This window comes from Protopterus annectens, chromosome 7.part0, assembly GCF_019279795.1.
Source record: "Protopterus annectens isolate FY-2018-M chromosome 7.part0, PAN1.0, whole genome shotgun sequence".
NCBI lineage: Eukaryota > Metazoa > Chordata > Ceratodontiformes > Protopteridae > Protopterus > Protopterus annectens.
The window spans coordinates 1,942,703,191-1,942,728,092 of NC_056739.1; the positions used below are offsets into that span (position 1 = coordinate 1,942,703,191).

At 36.4% G+C, this 24,902-nt stretch overlaps 1 protein-coding gene across 1 annotated transcript in view; it reads left to right on the forward strand.

Annotated features, from left to right (window-relative positions):
- SLCO3A1 (solute carrier organic anion transporter family member 3A1) overlaps positions 1-24,373 on the forward strand; it is a 1,904,841-nt gene extending 1,880,468 nt beyond the window's left edge. Inside the window, exon 10 of the mRNA XM_044078369.1 lies at positions 23,623-24,373. Coding sequence (XP_043934304.1) covers positions 23,623-23,999 — 377 coding nt within the window. The 3' untranslated portion in view covers positions 24,000-24,373. The remainder of the gene's footprint in view (positions 1-23,622) is intronic.
- Positions 24,374-24,902: the final 529 nt, after the last annotated feature.

Sequence of the window (24,902 nt, forward strand, 5' to 3'; positions counted from 1 at the left end):
TCGGTAGCCTGGATGATACTGAGGAGAGGGACAAGGCTTTCAGATGGTCTGCATAGTTTTTAGAATTTAGATCCTTGATTTTATTTATTTATTTGTTTTAGTAAGGAAACATTGTGGTTGTGCCTGCTGTTTAGACAGATACATACAGAGAGGGACATTATACGCAGTGTTGACCAGCATGTTTGGATAGGAATATGTCAAAAGTGGGCATTATATTCCATTTTGACCCTGATTAGGGAAGAGTGGGGAATAACTTCCTTAGATCTGGAGGATATGCCTTTTGTATTTAGTTGGGCAAGGAAGAAACATTTCCCAACAATGGTTGGTATACTTTTCGTTTAATGAGGGTTCATTGCCTATGAATGCAGTAAGGGCATTAATAATAATATCAACCGTGAGGGGATAATGATTTATGAAGAAGGTGTAGGGGAGTTGTTCTTTCCAAAAGAGTAGTACCATTTCTTTTTATTGCAATGAGCTTGAGCTTATTGTTATGACACCAGGCCCAGGTATGATTTAAGCCCTCTTAAAGGATGTTGGTGTTAGTGGCAGAGTTTGTAGTGGTCAACAGATTTTGTCAGCCACAGACTTTTGACATGTCTTGGACACCAGAGAAGTGTTTGTCAAAGAGGACTGGACCCAACAGAAAGCAGTGTGCGTCATAAACCTTCACTGTGTGGGTTATGTCTGTAAAATATATTTGCATTTAGGCAGCCTGCTCAGCTTACAAGAAGGTGATCCAAAAATATATTTTGCAAGAAGGCAAGTGTCCTTGCTTCCCTCAAATAGTGGTCAAACCACACCATCCTCAGACATTACAATTTTCAGTATGAGATTACTGTTACTTTGAGCATGGGCTGTCCAGTACATTAAATATAACGTGTTTATATTTAAGTGGATGATTTTATTCCTCAGTACCAAAGTACGGAATGGTAGCAAGGGCTTTAGCTAGATCTAGTAAGACAAGTGCACCTAGATACTGTTATCCAGTGCTTCAGTCACCATCTTAAAAAAGAGCATCAGATTTAGTAGATAAGATTTACCCTTACAACAAGGGTCAAGGCATTGTAGACTGCTAATATCAATGTTTGTAAGTTTCATTATAAAACATCCCTTGATTTTACAGAGAATACTGGTGAAGCTAATTGGTCTATAGTGTCCAGGGTCATTAGTGTGGCCTCCGTGGTATAGGGGTACCACTTCAGTTGTTCAAGCCTCTCACATATTTCCACTGGAGAGGCTGAGACTGAATAGCTTGATAAGTGATATGTATGTTAAGGTTGTGTTTTCTGTGGATCAAGAGACAGACAAGTATATTGGCAGGGCTCCCAGAGCTAGAGGATATGCTTTTGGAAGGATTGTTTAATACCCATTCAGAAACATTTATAGATGAAAGCAAAGACTGAGAAGTAAAGGATTACGGCATTCACTCACTCAGTCACTCACTCACTCACTCACTCACTCACTCACTCACTCACTCACTCACTCACTCACTCACTCACTCACTCACTTTACAGTGAATAATCTCAGTTCAGAAACACATTTCTTTTTCACTGGTGCCCCCAGGCCAATTCTAAGTGAAATCTAGATTTTGACCAATGTTCAAAAACTACTTGGATCTCATAGTTTTATACCGTTTTATAAAATTCCATTGTGGTTTGTCAAGCTACATCAAGTCAAAGCCACAGATGTATGAATATAGCACATAAAGCTTAGAGGCAAACATCATACCTTGTCTGCGGGTATATTTCTTTGGTTGAAAAAAACTTGGAACTGTCTTTTACTACAATTTGCCGTTATGCTTCAGCTTTTTTCTTTGTTTCTGGGTTTTTACAGCTATTGCATTTCTTCCAATATATTCTTTAAGTTTCAGCAAATGACAGTCTCTTTTTTTCAACAACATGGCTAACAAAACTGAAAGTGGGGTCTCAAGTTACAAAGACAAGACTCTCTTCAGTTTCAACACCAGAAAAGGAAAGTGAACCTAAAAGGCATACAATTTTAGAAAAGGAATTAAAAAAGAATACCTGATTCAAAATCTGCTTCAGACAGCATTCCTCTTACTGAACTGAAACAAGCATTATTCTCCTTACACTTAGCTGTGGAAAAATGCACACATCAGTAGTATTGATATTTCAATAGGTTGATTTATTTTCTAGGCTTGCAGTATCTGAGTCAAGGATTTATTCCTGTGAGAGTAATATTTTTAATGATACATCCAGCATTGACCTGCCTTACATAAAAAATGCATGTATGAAAGAAAATTTGAGTCACCCAGATGCAAGAAAAGTATACATAGTAAGGTTCCTCAGAGTCTTCCCTGAAACATATGACTCTACCACTCTACTAGACGCTGTTCACAACATTCTCTTCCAATCTACTGAGAAGACAAAGACAAAAGTTTCCTTCGAAACAGAAAGGGTGTACAGAGCACATCACACAGTCTGCTCCTGATTCTCCTGTTCTAGTTAACAAATTACCAAACTTTCAGTTGTTGTTGTTGTCTTTCGGCTTTTCCCAGTTAGGGGTCGCCACAGCGGAACTCCGGTCCGCTAATGATTGGCAGTAGATTTTCACAAACGCCGAGGTGCCAGCTCGACATTCAACCTTCATCGAAGGCACACCCATTTACGCATGTCTTTCGAACGCCCACCCTCAGTACACAGTAAAATCCTGCAAAAAATGCCAAGGACAATTTAAAGTTTACTTGGCTAAACTGTATGATAAATCACTCTGCAAATGTTTCTATGGAGCATAAATTAGGAAAAAGACAGTTTTCTCCTTTTTCCAGCTCTTGAGTAAAAAGAATATTCAGATGCTCTGGCCAGCTAAACTGAACTTTTTCTTTCCTTGAACAGCTACAAATATCAAATAACTGAATGCATATTATCGATGGCTATTTTGGCAAACTTTTTGCATTTAAACCATACTGAAAATATTTGTGTAGCAGTTTGCCAGTCCAATTTATAAATCCTTCCTGGCTTTCTGCTTCAAGACTATTTGCTGAATGTAGTTTGGATACATCTTTTTACACTATGAGCTAAGCTATTAAGACTGCAATTTTTTTTCAGTGAAGTTCAGTGTACCTTTACGCTGTTGCCCCTTGTTGACATTGGTGCAATATCGATGAAATGATATTTTGCAAATTCTTTTTAAAATAAGATGTGTGTTGCAAATAATCTTTCTCTGGTTTCTCTTCCAGCCCAGAAGCTCTCTTTCACTTTGCTCACATCATAATACCAGTGATTTGACTTGGTAGCTTCTGTGATTGGCTCATCTCATATAGGCAGTGGACTTTCTGAGCATGTGCAAAACATGCTTCTGAACTTTTGTTCAGAGCAATTATCAGATGCAGAAAATAATATTTTCAGTCTATGACAGTTTTTTATTTGCTATACCCTCCATTCTACATATTATTTAATGATGCATTTTGATGCCCTACATGTTTAAAAGATTTTAGCCAGAGCCTTATCTTTAATAATACAGCATTATTCTTTTCTGCAGATTTACCTGGATGCTAATGCTCTTTTACACTATTACTGCATTATGAGTTCTCTTACAAGTTCTTTTTTTATCTATTTATTTTCATTTTTAATACACGTATTTGTTAAAATTCTTCCATCAGAAAGTATAAGGTTAGACAATACATTGCATTTTTACTTATCCAACCTGTTTTTTTTCAGATCTCCTTTATTCTAGAAGCCCAAATCTAAACACACACTGCATGCAACTCTTCTACTTAACATACCCCTCTTGATTTACCTGACAAAATGCTTTTTTGGCTACATTTCTAATGTCTTGGTTATTCATTAAAATGGTGTGTTACATCATAATGCCTCTTTATTCACCTGATGATTCATCTAATTACTTTAGGTTAATCTAAAGTGCTAATATTATATTTCAGTCTCAGTTTACTTTGTTAGTTTAAACTTTAGAAGTTGTACTTTTTGGTATGAAATTACAACTTTTCTTTGCTCCTTTCCTACATAGAAGCAAATTATATCTTTGCAGTAGCAATATATAAAAAAATAAAACTGATGTCTTTGTGTATGCCTTTGTTAAGTATTCATTGCTGTGATATTTTGTAATCCATTTTGCAGGCATATTCCTTTTTAAAATTACAGCCTTAGTTGTGTAGCTTTTTACATGACGGGTCCTGTCTCACTCTCTTCCCATGCTCCATTTGATTAATCTAGCTTTGCTTCACATCATTCTAATTGGTGTTAATGTATTTCAACTTTAGCTTACTTTGCTGTTCAGACTCTTTCACTATACAGGACCATGCTGACATCCGAATTTTAAAAACAAATTCTATTTTAGGTTTAGTGTTAATTTTCAAATTACACTGAAGTCCAACTTATATCCATTAGTTAATTTTCCATCGCCATAACTGTTTTTAATTCTCAGGCTTACTCTGGGTTAAAGTGACACCTTCTACAAGGTAGTTGGCTCCCTTATTTTAGATCCTATTGCATATGCTGAAAGAGCTGATTTTGTTTTGCCTTTATGTGCCAGTGCCTGGCTCTCTGCTTATAATTTATTCACTCAGTATACTGCATATTTATCCAAGTAATTAAGTTTATCTTTGTCAACAGACATGGTGAACTTCAGAAAAGAAGTTCTGGGATTTTCTGAGTAAGATCAGCAAGGACATATACGATGATAATATGCAAATGGTAACCATTGACATCTGTGATCTTTTCTCTGTCATACCCCATGATCAAGGAATAGAATGGCTCTATGAGTTTTTATGTAGTAACACTATTATATGGCACAATACTATTTTGACAGTAAGAACTTGTATGGACCTAGTGTTGGAAAGTAACTTGTTGCGCACCTGTTTTGCTAATATAGTTTTGGCACACTGGGAAGACCTTTTTGTTTTAAATTCACCATTTAATGATTGCTGGGCCTTATATGGCCATTACCTGGATGATATAGTGTTGTTTTGGAAAGGAGGTGTCGATAGATTACAGAGGTTTTTTTCAATATATTCATGAGACTACATCTTTTCTGAAGTTCACCATGTCTGTTGACAAAGATAAACTTAATTACTTGGATGTGACTATTAAGAAAAATTATGACAAATAAAATTCACTTCACATTTGTACAGGAAACCCACCTACTCTAAATCTGTTTTGCATTTCTGTAGCTGGCATCCTATACATCAGAAAAGAGCCCTAGTAAAGGGGCAGTTTGTTAGGTTAGCCAGAATGGTGTCGGTAGTGATGATTTTTAAGAGGAATGTAGGGTCTTGACAGGCATGCTAAAACAACGAAATTACCCAGACTCATTTGGGGGCAACATAGCTAGTGAGGTTAAGAGAAAAAGGACTGATGGGATATTTAGGGCATTGTTGTACTCGGATATTGATGGTACTCACAAGGGGGCTAACAGTGCAACTAATGGATTTCATAAAGCTTTAATTTTGCCCTTTAATGTAGACTTCTATGATATTAAAGAGATTATTATGAAATATTGGAGAATGTTTAGAATGAATCCCACAGTTGCTGGTCTGTTGGGCAACAAGCCAGCTATTGTTTACAAAAAGGACATTTCTTGTAAGGGGCTGTTGGAAAAAAACTCTGTTATGCCAATAAATGGGGGGAGTTTTAAATGTGGGAGATGCCCACAGTGCCCATTTATAGTTAATAAGGAGAAAATTAAAATCAAGAATTTTTGGTTTTATTAAACCATCTAAAAAATACTATTGCTGCTCCAAGGGTGTGGTATATGTGGCTCTGTGCCAGTCCTGTGACAGTTTTTTTATGTGGGGAAGACCAAGAGGGCTTTCAGATAAAGGATTTATCAGCACATGTATGATGTTGTTGTTGTTTTTCGTTCGGCTTTTCCCAGTTAGGGGTCGCCACAGCGGAACTCCGTTCTGCTAATGATTGGCAGTAGATTTTTACGGTGCCGAGGTGCCAGCTTGACGCCCAACCTTCAACGAAGGCACGCCCATTCATGCATGTCTTTCGAACTCTACTCAAACGCGAGGAGGACATGCAGATTCCACAAAGAAGGTGCTCCAGCTGAGAATCGAACGGGAGAACCTCTTGCTGTGAGGTGACAACGCTACTGCTGCACCACCGTGGCTTATATAGGGCATAAAAATAAGAATAATGCCCTTTATAGACATATTAAAATATATTTCACTCACAAGTTTATGTTTTGTACTTTTGACCATGTGGACTTGGGCCTTCAAGGGGGACCCACTGATGATTTCCTGGAGTATCAAGAGTTGAAGTGGCATTTTAAAACCAATGCCTGTGAACCACCTGGGCTTAATGACAGAATGTCTGTGGGACCTTTACTAAAGTTAAAATCTGTATATTTTTTATAATTCATTACTCGTTTTTTTGCATTTCATATTTTACATATTTTTATGCTGTTGTATTGTTTTATATAATCTTGGTTTTAAATAACTGAGTTTTGTTTAAGAGCTCATTAAGGGAGTGTCCCTATGTGAGTGTTTGACCAATGAGAGGGGAGAATTGTGTATTTGAAGTCAGTGATTTCTTTGTAATTTTATTCTGAAGAAGTCTGACATTTATTTTAAACAAAAGCCTTTAATAAATATCTGTGGAATTGTACCTATGCTGAACTGTTGTTTTCTGCATCATTTCCATGGTTTGCTTAGTTTTGTGCTGTTTTTCTGTTGTACAGTTGCTGAAGGCATTGAGGTGAACAGGGAGGCATACCAGGTGAGGTTAAATCACCTCAGAGAGGCACGGGTGTGTAGTATTTTTCTGAGCCTAATAACTAGTGTAATTATATGCAATATGTCAGTACTAAAATAAATAGTTGTATATGTGATATCATAGCAGCGCAACTGATTAATGGTACAGCAGTGTAAAACCTTTCCATCATACCTGGATGTGGCAAAGGAGTATAAACTGGATAATCATAAATGTATATTTCTGGAATTATATAGTCATGTGGGATGCCATGGATCTAATTCTCTCTTTTTTTGTCTTACTTCACCTCTTCTCTCTCCTTTTTCTTGGAGAGGGAATATTTTGTATGACTTAAAAGTGTTCTGTTTTCATACATTTCTGCTTACAAAAACTGATTTGCAGCACTGAGAGGTAGACCAACCACTGCGGATTAACCCATCATCCCACTGCAGGTTGTGGCACTGACACCCAGCACTTCAGGGTCCCAAGATGTCAGCACTGCCTCCACAAACCCTTCCCTACCTGGCCCATCTGCATCAGGTAGCTTTACCATGGCAGCTGGTGCACTGGTATCCTGCAGGAGTACTAGTATTGGAGGTGGTAATTTTGTCACCTGTCAATAGCTGACAGTGCTGGTGGAGGGTATCATGGAAAGAGGCCTTGGTGGCTAAATCGGCTATGTAGAAAAGGTGCTTCATCATATTGTCAAGACAATGCCATGTTGAGCACGGACACAAGAATCTGAGACAGGAGACAGTGATGACAGCTCTGAGGGTGATGACTAGATTCTCATTGTTCTTAGGCTTGCTGTAGGTGCACCTCTCGTGTCCCCTACCCATCAACAATAATGGTGTCCTCCAGTCTTTTCTGTCCATCACCATCCCTGTCTGTCTTGTTTGCCCTGTATGTCTGTGCCTGTTTCCTCAACTATTCTACCTACCTGACCCTCACATTCCTAAGCCCCTTCCTTCCCCAATATTCCTTTTTCTTTGAAAGTTAGGGAAAAAAAAGTAGAAAATGGGCACCCATCCCACAAAAAAGACCCATACATAGCTCTCCACTTCACCTATATGACTTCTTGACACACTTGATTTGGTACAGTCAGTTTTACAACATTATTCTGTAGTTGCCATCTGTCCGTGGTGTGGTGACAGTCCAAATTTAGCAAATTCTGAAAAACATTTCTACATTTCTGTTCCTGCAAATTCCTTAGTTCTTTTCCCCTCTGTGTCCTCTGCTTACCCCCCATTTCACCAATATCTAATCCACCCCCTTTTCATATGTTCAGTTTTATCAAAACATAGAATCTCACACAACACACATGGTCAGAAATGTCCCCTAAGAAAGTCTTCACTTCTTTCCCTCAGCATTTACACTAACATTGGCATCACACACAAATGCTGAGTGACAGTGAATGGCTATTCATGTCCCATGGCAACTCCTGGTCAGTTGTTTCCATCACCTGCAGTAGTCCGGTTATCCTTGTGCCAAAGTGCTTAAACATGCTGCATTATCAGAATACTTTCAAAATACTTTGCAAGAGTTACTCTATCAGTTCATTTACTACTGGAAGTGCCAAAGTGCACCTTTGTGGTGTGTTGATATCCATTTCTTACCATAGCATCAAGGGTTCAATTCCATAAGTAAGTCACATTATTTCTTACTGTGATGTTGTGCTTCTATGATATATTTCATGACACATATCTTCATTTTTATCCAGTTTTGATCTTTAAGTAACAGATGTTTTTAATAATCTTGCAAAAAACATTTGCAAACACATCTGTGACCATAAGGAAGGTTTAGTAAGCCACCCTCATTCTTTTCATGTCTTAATCAGGTTTTGCCTCTCCTACAGCTTCTTGATCCCCAGTGCCAGCAGTTAAAGATACAGAGCATGACAGATGACTAGTGAGGATACCCCATAAAAATGTGAATTAATGACCCATAATACCACCCTTTCATATGTGTCTGTCCATCTGTCTCTGTCTTCACCCTTTCTCTCTCACCACTTTGTACTACTGACTGTATAATATGCTTATGGTTGTAAATTTCATCCTGTTGCATTTTCATGCAGTCATTACTTTGGTGAAGAATAATGTCTACATCTTCCATTGGCTGAATAGGTTATCAGTGTCCCTTCAAATGTATTATTTTGATGTGTGGAGTATGGTTTCCTTTGTGGGATGCTGAGATAATGATTAAGTCTCTAGACTTAATTTTTCATCTTAATAATGGTTTAACGCCAGCACTGGGTAAAACTCTTACTGCCTGTTTTTGTAAGTGCCTTTCCTGTGAATTTGTTGCCTGAGTATCAGTCTACCTGCATCCTGTTTTATCATTTGTAGTCCTTGGCATTTGTGAGAGGTATGGCAATGAGCAAGTGTATTATATGGTGCTAAATGGCATTTTTAGATGTCATTGCAAAATGTGGTAAGGTTTTTGCCTTACACTTTATACACCAGTTAACTTGTAATTTCTCTTAAAGCAAGTCAGATATATAGTAGGTATAAAAGATTATTTCAGTAGACATTACTGATGCAGTCTGAGCAATCAACATGTTTAGGTTAGTTATTCCTATGTATTCTTACAGTCTGGATCAAAATTAATTATGATAATCACATTCTGACACCCTTTCGAAAGTGATGTGCATATTGGACTTGAACCCTGCCTCAACTTTGTTTTTTTTTTTTTTCATTTAACTCACTGTGCTTATACCTTGAGCTACAGAGAAACTTAGGTTGACAGCTTGAGTTTCACTGTCATAGAAATCAGACTTCTGCAGTGGAGCTTGCATTAAGTCCTATGTCATCTAGATGACATAATTAAATAGGTAGGGGTTTTAATCTCACAGCAGTCAATTTGTGTGTGTATATGTAGATATAGAACTGGGTCACTATGACCTTACTTACTGCTGACCTCACTAAACTAGTAGCTTGGGGAAGCTTTTACAATGTAGGGTGAGTCCACATCTATGTCAGATCCTTCTATCAAAGTCATCCTCATTCAACACAACTCTGATCATCCTCTGTAAGGTCACTTTCACCCTATAGGTTAGACTTTTGCTGTGGCACTTGCATTAAGTACTTGCGTGCAGCTTGTGTCAGTGTATGGGCAGGGAGTTCAAATATAGTGGTAGGACTCTCCTGACTGTGTGTGTGTGTCTGTGTGTGTGTGTGTGTGTGTGTGTGTGTGTGTGTGTGTGTGTGTGTGTGTGTGTGTGTGTGTGTGTGTGTGTGTGTGTGTGTGTGTGTGTGAAAGTAAATGGATGCTGAAGTGTCTTACATCTCTTAATATTGACAACATTTAGAATAGCACATAGCTGTAGGAGTCATTTATCCACATGCACCCCCTTTGCCTCACACAACTGATGACATTCCTTCAAAGATGCAGTGTGGCTTACATGGAGTCAGACTTCTTTTGTGGCATGTGCATCACACTTACATGTATATTGTTTCAGTAGATAGGTAGGGAGAATACAGTCTTATGTAAGTGTGTGTTTCTTCCTTTTCTTCTTACTGTGCAGAACAGGCTGCAAATACATATATTAGCTATATCTATATATTATACTTTTGCTGTTCAACTAGTTTTTAGTACTAACATCAATGTAGTCCACAATGGTGATGTCATCCATTGAAATGTGAAGTGCCACAGTTGTAAAATAAATCTGTAGTTGCTCCTGTGTTTCAGAAAATCTTCATAAGCTTGTGATGTTAGGAATATAGTTCAAATCCCAGTGTCACTGCTTACAGTCAGTGTACACTTTAACAGTAATAAAAAAGGCACAGATACTGGGTAAATGCTCAGTAATCACCTCAAAGTGAAAAATAACAAAATAATGAACAAACCACGACCGAAGGAAGAAAACAAGCTAAATTTAATGAGAAGTTAGATCTTTCACAATCCAAACTGATTGCTTCTTCATACTTAAGTCATACTACTGAACAGCCAAATTTAAATTAAAAGACAGCCTATCACAGTGGAGCATGTACTAACTAAATTGGAAAGTGCATTTATCTAAAAGCTTTAATTACTTAAACACTAAAAATATTTAAAAAATGTACAACTATTAGTAAAATGTGTAAATAGTACATATTAATAAACAAATGACACATAATTTTAATGTTTCAATGGTCTGGTTTTCAAATAGGTTTAAGTGATACCATACCATTAATTCCAGGGGGTTTGCCAGCCCGCAGTTTCATAATCCACTTCTGTTCAACCTCCTCTGTTCTGTTCTTAATATCTCCACCTCTCAAGCTTTCTGATAAAATCCTCTAATACAAAAAAGTTAAAAAACATGGTGCATCCCTTTTTCTTGTACATGCTTAGCCACTGCACTTGTTTCCTTATCTTTTATAATGTCCCTCATATGTTCAAGGATTCTATCTTTAAGGCATCTATTTGTCTTAAAGATAAAATCCTGGAACATATGAGGGACATTGGAGATATTAAGAACAGAACAGAGGAGGTTGAACAGAAGTGGATTATGAAACTGCAGGCTGAACCCCCCCCCCCCCCTGGAATTAATGGTATGGTATCACTTAAACCTGTTTTGAAAGCCAGACCATTGAAACATTAAAATTATGTGTCAAATTTTTTTTTTATTAATATGTACAGTTTATAAATTTTTACTAATAGTGACACCAGCTGGCTTTGGAGTGTGTGTTTTTTTTCTGAAGTTTCGATGTTGTAAACTTTCACTTACATGGGGTCGATTATGTGTTGTTCACTCTTCTGAGCATGCGATTTCATAATATAGACCCAGCTAAGAGTATAGGTGTTATATGTTTGCATGCGAGTGTGTGTATTTTAGGGTTAGGGACTTGTTTGTAGAGTCTGTTGGTGCATGTTTGTGTGTCTGAGTGTCTTATGTAGTGGCAGCATTATAGGAAGAGTTTTTTAAGGTAAGATGTAGGGTTAGGGTTGGAGCAGGGACAGAGTTAAGGTTGGTACTTATTACTAAGGTAATATGGGGGGAGGTGAATCCAATTCCACAAAAGTTTTTGCTTCTGTGCTAAATTACCCTGACGTTCATGTAGACCCCATTGCAGAACTTTATCTGAAAGACCATATTTTTCTGTCAGCTCCACCACTGTTTTATTTGTGAAAGCATTCAAGAGTTCTTGCCAACTTGGTAATTGTAGTTTGTATGCAAATACGGAAGGTCAGCCACTTAATTACAATGGTTTAAAAAAAGTAAAAAGGTAGCAAAAAGGGGAAAACAAGTGTGAAGTTATACTGTTTCCAAAGTAAGCACTGTACTGAAAGGCAACAAAATTAACTGTGACATTTTCTGAAAATCACATTCTGTATTAAACCAGTAAAGTTTAACTTTGCATCATGTAGTTCAGGTTTAAAAGCACTCATTAGTGTTGAAGTTATCCAATGCTCAGTGCAGTGTATTTTTGTATATTTTCTAGTTTTTTCTTTCCTGCATCAATGCAAATTAAATGTTTTCATTTCTTTTATTTTTTCTTTACACACATTTTGATATTATCACCTTACTGATTTGGTTTTCTTCCTCTGAATATTTTGCATTTTTTCCCCATTTGGCAGCAAAAAAAAGAGTAAGTGACAATGGCAGCAGTCTTGTATCAGAGTATTAAGGTGGTTTGCTGCTTGCAAGCATGCCATACAACCCCTAGTTCAATTCATGTGGTTTGCATTTGCATATTTTGTGATTCTATGCTAAACATTTAAGCAGAGTTGTGATGGGGGTCTATATTATAACACTGAAGCTTCAGGTAATCGAATACCTAAAGCTTGACACATAAATAGCGAAAACTCAAAACCATGTATGGCCACTTCTGCACAGGGAAAAGAATTGCTTGGCCGCAAAAAAAAAACAAAAACTTTCAAACCCGAATCAAGTGGGGGGCTTCACCCTGTCCACACCCCCTGATATGGGGAGTTGTGCCCCCCAACCCACCCTAACTAAATATACCAACTTCAAGATTGCTCTACATTGGAGAAAAGGGCAAATTCCCCATAACGGCCAAGCATATTTTTTCCCTGTTAAAGAAATTGGCCAGTCCCAATTTTCAGCTTTCACTATTTACTTGTCGAGCTTTAGGTGTTCAACTACCTGAAGCATCGATATTATAATATAGACCCATTGTGATTTTGGATTAGTCCTTAGAGCAGGCAGTTGTACATTTACCAGGTAGTAAAATAAATAGGTGAATAGATGTCTGTTCTGCAGAACAACATTTTTAACCAACTTTTCACTTGGGTATTATACAGTTAAGATAATTAGTTAGTGTCACAATTCCCTAAGAATTCAGAAGTATATCATTGGCTAAGAAAATGTTCATTTTAATTGTCCCTACTTTTAATCCATCTATCTATCTATCTATCTATCTATCTATCTATCTATCTATCTATCTATCTATCTATCTATCTATCCATCTTCTCTCTTTCTCTCTCTCTCTCTCTCTTGTATAATTAAGTTTTGACTTGCCAATTGAAATAACCTTACTTTAATTTAATTATAAATTTCTGCACTGCTGTAGATTGCACAGGGCACTCAGTCACAGGCAATGTGGATACAGCCAGTTTAGATTTAAGCATACAAGTGATTTAGCTGATTCCCTCTTAGTTCAGACAAGCTCAATTTTACTTGAAGTAAATTTCTTACCTTATACTGTGACTACTTCTGATTTGGATTGGTGAAAGACCCTCTTTAATAACAAGTAAATAATGTGTCACTGATACACGGCAGTAGCTGGCAGGCATTTTTACTGTAGCTCGATTATCAGATATCTTGGGTGCTGCTATCGCTGCGTTCATTACAGTACATATAAAGAGGGAAGCTTCAGGGAGTGCGATGACAGTAATGGATTTGTTTATAAAATATATTGCACGGGATTTTTCTGCTTGCTGGTCAAAGACAAACATCTGTCAAAACTCTCTAAACAAAAATCAGTGGTGCCTGAACTGCTAGTCAGCAGATGATAAGTGAAATCGCTGGGGTGATCCAGGGAAAATGCTTGTCAAGTGACATTTTACATGGAAATCAAAAGCCTAAATAGCAGCCTAAATATGTACGTTGATTTTTGTAGCTGTGCTGTCATTCTTGGGCACTACGTTAGAACACTGACTTGATTTCTGGCATGAAACTTATGGTAGAAATGTCCAAGCCATTTTTCAGTCACACTGTTTTTCATTTTAATCTGGAGTATTTTTATATTGTCAGGGTAACTTAATTTAGTCTGTATTAAATCTGTTTCCAAACTGATGCCTTCAGGAGTGCATTAATAAATATAACGTGGCTCACTGTTGTCTTTTTTACATTTCTTGTGTATTATTTCCATTGCTTCATTTACTGCTGGCATACATTTAGAATGTTTCTGTGAGAACTGATCACGTTCCTCTATATGTTATCCATCTCTGATTATATTTAAATGCCTTATCCCTTTGATTACAGACTGATGCTGCACTTGAGAAGTTTGACTTGATGAGAAGAATGCACAGACCCATTTTTATAAAGGCCATGTTTGCAGCAAATAACTGGCTACAGGATGCTGTAAAACATATATAGTTGAATATCTACTTGTCAGTGTCTGCATTTTGATGTCTGGCTGTTTACTGCTGAGAAGTAAGGTTATAAGAGGATAATGAGGATCAGTCAATTAGCCCTGAGCTTGAGTCCCTCAATCCTCTTCTGCCATGCAAATATGAGTAATCATGCTAGCTCGCCCATGATGAGGCAGTTGTCCCTAGTTGGTTTAACCAGTCAAAAAAAAAATCAGTTGGTTATATATGCACCTAAGTATGAACGTTAAATCAGATTTATGAAAAGGCCTGCTTCAGGGGCAGTATGTCATGTATTTTAGTCATCTTTCAGTAGTGAGATGTTCTATAAAGCAGTGATATATTACAGCTGGTTTAGGGGTACCATTGTCTGGCTAATATCTACTCCTGTGAGTAAGTTACAGGAGACTAACTGCCCATAACAGTAGCCACAATCATATGGCTATGAACTGTGATCCTCACAGATGTGGAGGTTTAGAGATATGATTCAGTAAACCTCTTCTGAATCTTGTTGTTGTAATCAGTTTTTGCAGGAATTAAATTTGTGTCTCAGTTAAGACACACAGTTCAAGATCACCTTCTCATAATGAAAATATTTCAACTTCCTAAAGTTTTTCATGCAAGCAGTTCAAAATGTAACATTTACTGTAGCTATAAATAGGTAATAAAAAAACATCTTTAGATACAAATAAAACAAGCAAAATACGTTACAGATATTCCATTACTATATTGATCCAGCATAGTTTTACAACTGCTTTTTCATCCATGGTTTATTTCATTTCATTTAGTTTATATCTTGTTTATCAAGAAAATGAACTGGAATTCAAGAGTCACTTTAAATTTAAAGTTAAAGTTAATATAACAGAAGTTTTATATGATTTTTTGAATGTTACTCATCCTGTTATACCTATAATTAAGGGCCTACCAAAAATACACAAATCTGTGAATCCACTACCCCTAAGACCTATTGTCTCTGGGGGTGGATGGATAACAGAGCCCCCATCCATTTATGTTGAGAACAAATTGAAGGAAGTACCTAATATTGTTAACATATTGAGAAGTACTACACATTTTATATGTGATTTAAAAGCATTTATTCATGAAACTGATACTAAGAATTTTTTAATGGTGACTCTGGATGTTAAGAATTTGTTCACCTATATACCCAATGAGTATGGTGTTGAAGCCATTAGGGAGGTTTTGCTTAATACAGGCACCTGGGGTGCTGTGGATATAGATATAATATGTGCATTCTTAGATTTCATATTGAACAACAATGTAGTAATGTTTGAACAGCAAATGTATTTGCAAAAATGGGGTGTCGCCATGGGCACCCCATGTGCAAATTCTTATGTGAATTTAATTATGCATTTTTGGGAATCTAAATATTTGTTTTAGCATCCTGATGGCTATAGGCTCAAACTATATTGACGTTTTGTTGAGGATGGCTTTATGCTTTAGGATGGAGATGAAAATTCTTTAAGCAGATATATTGCTGTGTTGGAATCTACTACTGACCTTCTGAGATTTACTATCACTAGCTCACAACAATGTTTTGATTTTTTGGATGTGAGCCTTCAAAGGGATGAAGAGGGTTTAATAACCACCACTTTATATAGGAAACTCTGTTAGCATAATGGACTACTAAGTTATGATAGTATGCACCCTAGACATATTTTTCCCGATATTGTAAAAAGTCAGTTCTTAAGGGTTAAAAGGATATGTGAAGGTAGTCATACACTTGTTACTGAGATGGAACGAATGGAACAACATTTTGTTGAGAGGGTATAAGAAACATGTAACACATGGGGTGCAACATAACATTTCAGATCTTGCTTTACCTAATGTTTTGAATGGTAATAATACTAACAGAAATGGTTGTCCTAATAGAATGTACCCACACTCCTTTGTAACTAGTTTCACCATTAGTAACAAAGCTGTAAAGAATATTATTCAGAAGCATTGGTCTTTGTTAACTATGGACCATGGTACAGCTAAGATAGTGGGTGCAACCCCATATTTTGTGTATAAGAATAATATTAATCCAAAAAGACTGGTATGTCAGGATAATAAGAATCTTGTCAAATAATTAAGAATCCTGGTACATATCCATGCAGGAAGTGTAGTTTTTGACCTGTTATAAGTGTACAACAAGAGTTTATATGTCCTAATACTCCCTTTAGGTTTCAGCCGAGGTTCCCATGCAGATTGTAATAGCACTCATTTGATTTACTTGGCTACTTGTGCTTCCTGTTCTTGTTATTATGTGGGTAAAACCACACAAAAACTAACAGAACGGATTAGTAAGCATTTATATGAGATACGTAAACAGAGTGAAAATAATGCTTCATCAAAACATATAATGGTGCATCCAGGCCATCATTTTAAGTTTAAAGTATTACAACTGGTACATGTTAACAGTAGAGGGAGTGACACGAACAGTAATCTAGAGCAAATAGAATTGTGATGGATTCTACGATTGCAGGCACATAGGCTGCCAGGAATTAATTGTACTGTTAGTTTAAAACTTGCTTTGAAAGCACACAGGTTAAAGTGAAGATATTTGCATTTACCTCTTTAAGAGGATAATTATACTTAATTGCTTTGGTGTTGAATTGATTTTATGTATTTAAGCAAGAGCCTTTTACTGTGGTTTGTATTAAGACCTGGGGAAGCACTAGCGAAAGCGCTTGTCTTTTATCTCTTTTATGGTGTATTTTATTAAAATTGTGTCAACAGTCTTGGTTATCCAGCTGTTTTTTTCTTTGTTTATATTCTATAAAGCAGTGATATATTACCGCTGGTTTAGGGGTACCATTGTCTGGCTAATATCTACTCCTGTGAGTAAATTACAGGAGACTAACTGCCCATAACAGTAGCCACAAGCATATGGCTATGAACTGTGATCCTCACAGATATGGAGGTTTAGAGATATGATTCAGTAAACCTCTTCTGAATCTTGTTGTTGTAATCAGTTTTTGCAGGAATTAGATTTGTGTCTCAGTTAAGACTCACAGTTCAAGATCACCTTCTCATAATGAAAATATTTTAACTTCCTACAGTTTTTCATGCAAGCAGTTCAAAATGTAACATTTACTGTAGCTATAAATAGGGAATAAAAAACATCTTTAGATACAAATAAAACAAGCAAAATATGTTACAGATATTCCATTACTATACTGATCCGGTGTAGTTTTACAACTGCTTTTTCATCCATGGTTTATTTCATTTCATTTAGTTTTTATCTTAGTTATCAAGAAAGTGAACTGGAATTCAAGAGTCACTTTAAATTTAAGATATAGTTGCAAAAAAACAATCCTCAAGAGAACATAACAGACAGAAGGCATGTACGTGGTATTTTATAATGAATGAGCCATAAATAGATCATCCTGTGTGTATATGTACATGACAGAAGATAGTTTCCAAGTGCTTGAAGATTTAAACTTTGCTGAAATGTTCCCCAAATGAGGCCACTGTGGAAGGGACCTAATTTTATCATGAAATATAGAAACCTTGGTGTTCAGGAGTGCAGGGGGAAATTCTCTCTGTTGGGGCATGAAAAAATTCTGCTTTTGGAATTATGTGAATTCCATTTCTTTTTAACATAATGGTTTGAAATAATGTATTCTTGTCATTCTGCCAAAGAACTTAAACTCTGTTTATATAAGTTATTATTTAAAACATTCCAGCACAGTAAGAACTTTCAGCAGTGAACCCAAATATTATAAGTACAGATGTCAGCACATTATGAAAAAGGTAACCATTCTTACAAGTGTCATTCTAGGTCACCTGCAAATTCTCTTTTAAATGGGTAACTGTAGGTTTTGGAATTCACTTTTTAACAGAAATTGCACCTTTTTTGCATATCATGTCTCGCAGCTTTGACTAGGAGTTGGTGAAGATATGATTTTAGTTGTGCAGAACTGCCTCTTTCTAGAACTTGAGTATTAAAATCATTCTGCAAGTCCATGTTGTGTGATGATACGGATATAGTTTGTAATGTGATAGTGGCAGTCTTACAAAGGTATTTCAACCAAAGGATGGCAATGAATGTAACGCATGTGTTAATGAATTTTGTAATTTGCCCATCCATGTCAGACCCTTCCTTTTGGGAGATTCCCTTCAGCTACTGAGTAACCTGTGATGGTATTATAGGTTGGAAAGCGAAATAGAATGAAACCTCAGAAAAGTTATTAGAAGTATAATTAGCTTGTTAGGCCATTTTCTTACCTGTCAATATCTTAGCACAATAATCTGGAAAAAGCCTAAAATATTGGGTAAATAAAGGCCCAAAAATTAGTACAAACTTAAAATACTGCTCTTATAAATGTAGAAATCTGCTAGACTAACAGGAGTTGTGTTAGCATGCATTTTTTTGAATGATATTAAGTCTGAAACTCAAATGTATGTCATTATTTAGTGATTTCAAATCTCAGCGATTTGCCAGAAAACCAGAAATGTTATGAGGAATAGACCTAAAATATGAGGCAAGAATCTGGACGTTCTATAAAAATCTGGACAGAGAGCTCTGGTCATTGTGTATGTAGTTTCACCAAAGTTCTAGAGGTACCTTGCAAATGTCTAAACCACCACTGATGGTGAGATCAAGAGTCTGTATTTTGGTTAAGGATAATGTCTGTATTAGTTTTCCTTCTTAATGCTTGGAAGTTTATTTCTTCCCCATAACTTCTTGGTTCTCAAAGAAAAGAAGCTTGTCTTTATTGGAGAAGTTATAAGATGTTTGCATTTAAATATCTGAAGCCCATGTTGACTATGGTAATTGTAGTAATATGACGTTCATATTACACTAGACTAAATGAGCATAGCAGCTAAAAAATGACAGAATACATCTTACTACAGATTTACAGCACCAGTCATTTTACATCTGGTACTTGCATATCTGGTTTGGAAATCAGCATTACTTAGGAAATCAAATTTTGTATTTTCCATCCTTCACTTCATTGATCTCAGTACAGTGATGGTGCCATAGTAACTTAATGTATCATTACTACTTTTACCTTCCAGAATCCATCAAATATTTAAGCTTTTCTGCTTTGGCTTTCTTATTCTGATCTCTAAAATGCATTATTGAGATAGTGACCATTAGTTTTTTTTTCTGTTCTGTTTCCTGTTGTTATCCTCAGTAATGTTTCTTACCTCTTTGCTCAAAGTTCTTTTCTAGTGGCATTCTCCTTTGTCTGTCATAGACATTTTTCTTATCATATTGGAGAGTTTACCACTGTGACTTTTTCATCAAGCATATTTGCTTAATTATTGCTTTATACTGTCTTACAAATGGCATTTATACTACTATTGCATTGTAGCCAGTATAATTTCTTTTGTACTTTGGAAAGTTCCCCAAAAAGATTAAAATGTGACCTCAAAATTTATTCTCAAAACTATACTAAATAATGTTTTATATATATATATATATATATATATATATATATATATATATATATATATATATATATATATGGATCTAGGACTGTAGAACGAAAGTTCAGTAGTCCAAATCCACAGGTCACCGAACATACTTTAATGAAAGTGCTTTCACCAAAAAAGTGCTTTTGTTAAAGTACATTAAAAGATAAATAAATAAATCTACTTTTATGCAGGGGCAAGCCCCCCCTGCACACCCCCACCCCCTACTTTAATATTCTCACTCCGAGATCGCACTACAGTGAGGAAAAGGGAATTCCCTTATCCGCACCATAGTATGATCTCCACAATAGTCATTCCCCCACAACTCCCTCTAGCTGCAGGCATACTTCCGGAAAAGTGCTTTTTTGGTAAAAAGCACTTTTGTGGAAGTATGCCCGGCTGTTTGTGCTTTTGTGCTTCAGTGAAAAGTTCCTTCGGGGATCAGTACTGATCCCATATATATATATATATATATATATATATATATATATATATATATATATATATATATATATATATATATAGATTTGTTCACTTTATGAAAGCATTTCCTGCAGAACTTCTATATAATTGAAAAATTTATGATTCACTGTATTAATAAAAGGGTCTTGCATAGTATGGCATGACAGTAACGTAATTCTTTGAAATAAATTTTGTTACCATTGTACTATATAGAGCTGGAGTTATCCAAGAACTGGCAGAGTACATTAATTCACAGCAGGTGTATACATCCTGGTTATCCTTCTCATGCACATCAGAATATATGTCCATTCACTGAACAGGACACTTCTAAGCTGTACTCCCTTCACAAAAGTCTACACATTGATTTGATGAAACTTTGGCTTACAGTGGCTCTATGCACATAGGTTCAGTTAGATAGCATATATGCTGCTGGAAGGGCATGGTGTGTTATTTGGTTTAACACTATTGCTAGCAAAGGACAGCCGCTTGTGCGTAGCCTTCTATACTTCCATCTTCAGTGCTAGTTCTATTGTCTGATATGCTGAAGTAGAACACTGTCACCATACTCTTGTGTTATATGACATCATATGTAGCAGTGCCATACTGTTGGACTGTTGTGTCTAAGTTTCTGAAAATGAATGTGCATGTGGTGTCTGGCATTGGAATCTGTACTGTCAACATCTATTCTCCTGACTGTGTTCACCTCTTCTGTCTATTAAGCTGCTTAACAGTACTGGCAGGTATAGTGGCACAGGTAGATGGCAGTGCCCCATTAGGCTTTCCCAAGACCACAGTCATAGTAATGGACTATTCACTAAAGTTTCCCACCACATTTGCCATGTATGTATAGCCAGGTGTGTGTGTGTGTGTGTGTGTGTGTGTGTGTGTGTGTGTGTGTGTGTGTGTGTGTGTGTGTGTGTGTGTGTGTGTGTGTGAGTGTGTGTGTGTGTGTGTGTGTGGGGGGGGGGAATCATTAGCTTTTCACTGTAATGAAGGGATCCATTTGTGTACCATCTCTCAATAATTAACTGTAGGTGAGGCAGCATACAGTGTGGTTGCAGCCCTTGATTTATGCAAGTGACAGAGTGTCAAACTGCAGTTCCAATTTCATGATATAGTTAGGTACAATACTGTGCCATAGTAGATGATAATCTGTAGATGTTTGTCATCATTCACATACCATTATACATGGATTAGCTTATTTGTTTTTGTATCTTGCCAGTGTTATGCCATCAACAACAACACCATAAGTAGTGTTTCAGTTAGTCCATCCTGGAAATAAGCCACTGAGTGCACAGTGTGTTTTTCAAACATAGTTAGCTGTAAGGAGATAATTCCAGTTAGCAACTGGCTTTGTACTTAACAGATCCATTTTGACCATAGGTGGTGATGGTGTATCTGAAGATGAAGTTGCAGATGCCCAGCTGAGGAGTGCTTTTGAACTGTTCTTGCAGATGCCCACATTCTGGTAGTATATCACAACAGAGGAGAGCATTGCAACTAGTTACTAAAAATACAGTCAAGTAGACCATTGACCGAGCACTGTCTGGTTAAGTGACTTGCTCAGAGTTACAGAGGAGGCCAGTGATGGCAAACCTTTTGGACTCGGCATGCCAAAAATTTGGAAAATGCCAGTCTTAACTCTGCTGGTGTGTCAACCCTCAAACAAAAGAGAAACGATTCTTTAACTATTCATTTATTTAAAAAAATACAGTCCAATCATGTGTGCTGCTATGTATTATAAAAGCAAAAGAAAAATCAGTGACTTACAGTACAGAAAACAATATGTGCACTGATAACTAGGCTTAAAACAGTGCACCAAAAAATTACCCTACTTTTATTAGTAATTTTGAATTGAAATGGAAAAAATAAAGGAACATATTGCATCAATTAATGACTTTTTTGTTGCTGAGTTTTAATAAATAAGTGCAGGGTCACATATTTCTTGTATTTTTGTTCATTCAGTTTCTTTGATAACTTGGGTGTTGATGAACGGTGGTGTGTCACCCAAAACATTGTGGTCATAGGTTCACCATCACTGGAGTAGGCCAATGAAAACTGAAGGAATTAAACTCTGAACTACAGGAAGCAATTGTTAACAGCTCATAGCATTAATCCTCTGCACTGGCTGCCAGACTTATATCCACATTCTTCCCCTTCACATTTGTAGTGCATATGGCGACTGTGTGGGTTGCACTTTATCATCTGCACAGGTGACTGTGTTATGGATCTGTTTTAAATAGCAACCACCTTGCCGGTATACAATGAGGTCAGTAAGAGAACCAGCAGTTTTATTTCCTCGGATGGTGTTCTTTATGAGATATTGTTATTATGATATTGTAAAAATTGTTAATGTCTGTTATGTACTTCACATATAAGATTCTAGTTGTCTACTGATGTACTATGTTCTTCATCTGTAAATATGTTGTAAGTAATTGCTATGTTAAATTGTTAATCGCTATGTAATCCAATGTAACTACTGTCTGTTTATTTTAACTGTGGAGCTTTTCTCCCCCACCTCCACTGAAAATGGACCTATGTCCAGTCGGACACTCCCGGTCAACAAATGTAAATAAATAAATAAATAAAATAAATGAATAAATAGTGCTTCTGTGCTCTTTGATGTGTGTGTAGGAGGGTTGAGATGCACCCCAACACTACCAAAACTTAATTAATCTCTGAGGTCACACCTCTAGGAAGGGAGCAACTCATAACAATGGTGACTGTACAGATCCCCTCCACTTCATGGCCAGTCACTGACATACCCTTACACTGATAGCAGACACTGCATTCAATCACTTGTGTCCCATGCAAGTACAGTCAGTAGATGTCACAGCGGTTTTCTCAACTCTATGGTCATTGAGCAGCAGGAAAAACATGCTATCAGTCACCTGTATGTGTATGCATTCAGTCACAGATTTTCCATTCGCAGTTGGTCAGAAAGGTAACTAGTACTTTCTTTCTGTTGCCAACTACCTCTTTAAATTACCTGCCTAACATTTACACACCATTAGACATGATTAGTATTATTAACTGATAGTTATTAGGTCAGTCTGTTTCTTGTTGACCTGTTCGACATCATTTTCAGTTTATTGCTTGACTAATAAGTGTGAGCTTGAAATCTTTATTATGGTTAAGATACGGAAGACTATTTTTAGTCTATAACAGAAAAAAATCTCATCAGTAATAGTCTAGCACAGTTGTTAAAACCTTTGTTAAATGTGTTAAACGGCTACAGTCAGAAGGTAGGGAGCAATGTATATAAAGGTTTCGTCTTCAGTAACAGTTTTAACAGTGAAATTTGATCAGATACTGAGATTCCTGAAAGAATATCTCTACTTGCCATGCTAAGGAATAGCAAGTGGAAAAGCTACAAGAAAAAATAGACATATTTAAGAGCTGTTTTAAACAAAATGTTTAATATCACTGAAGAAAAGACTATAAAGTAATAGTTTTGTTTGCTTTACAGGTAATTTTCATTGTTTCATGAAAATGAGTAATTACATAGTCTTGTTTCTTTCCATAGGTTTTATCCCACCTCCACTGATTTTTGGTGCTGGAATTGATTCTACCTGTCTGATGTGGAGTACTGTTTGTAATGAACAAGGAGCATGTATGTTATACGACAATGTTGCCTACAGACACCTATATGTCAGCATCGCCATTGCACTGAAGTCCTTTGCTTTTATACTGTATACCACTTCTTGGCAGTGTTTGCGAAAAAACTATAAGCGTTACATTAAAAACAGTGAGGCTGGACTGACCACAAGTGAATTCTTTGCCTCCACTCTTTCCTTGGACACTGTGGGTAGAGACTTAAATCAAACACAGCCAAACAGGACAAAATTTATTTATAATCTGGAGGACCATGAGTGGTGTGAAAATATGGAGTCAGTTTTATAGTGTTTGCTCTTCTTCAAGTCAGAGATGGACACATATATATTATTATTGCAACAGCCATTTGTTTCTTTTTTAAATAAAGCTTCACTTCAAATTCGGCCTATAAAATTGATACCAACATTCACTTTCAAGGAGATGACACAGAAATAGTTGAGACTGTAAACACACAAAAAATCCTTTTTTTATCTGCTCATACTATACTTTTCTTTTTTTTTTTTTTTTCATGTCGTCTGACATTCAAAGTCACCCAAAGTCTAGAGCACTTAAACATTTTTATAGGTTACTATCTGGTGTAAATGTTCATCATAGGAAGGTGCAATGTTCAGACATATTAAGAATTTTGATTTTCTACAATAAAAGTCAACCTGCAATATTTATTTATTGATTACAGAATTTTTTGCTGTGCTTGTTAAAATGTCACAGTGCAGTTTGCCTTTTTTCAATTCAAAGCTACACGTTAATAGATTTTTTAACTTAGGATTAACACACAACTGGTATGTGCATATTATGCTATATCCAAATGTACACACGCACACACAAAACACACACATAGAGTTGTAAGTGCAAGTGTGTGTGTGTGTGTGTGTGTGTGTGTGCGTGTGTGTGTGTGTGTGTGTGTGTGTGTGTGTGTTTGAGTATATCTCTAGAATGTACAATTCTCCTTTGTATAAAAGGATTGCTTCAGAAAAAATGAAAGCAAATGAGTATGCCTCATGATATTATTTAGCTATCACAGCACTGGATTGATTCACACGTAATTAGCCCTACATCAGTGTTACAAAGTACAGATCTTGCATTAAGCCTGATTTCTTTTCATAAATTTAGCTGGGATGCAGTTTCTGTTTACTGCAATGCATTCAATGGATTTTTTGCAAAACAGTATGCATGGGATATTCTGAAATTTGA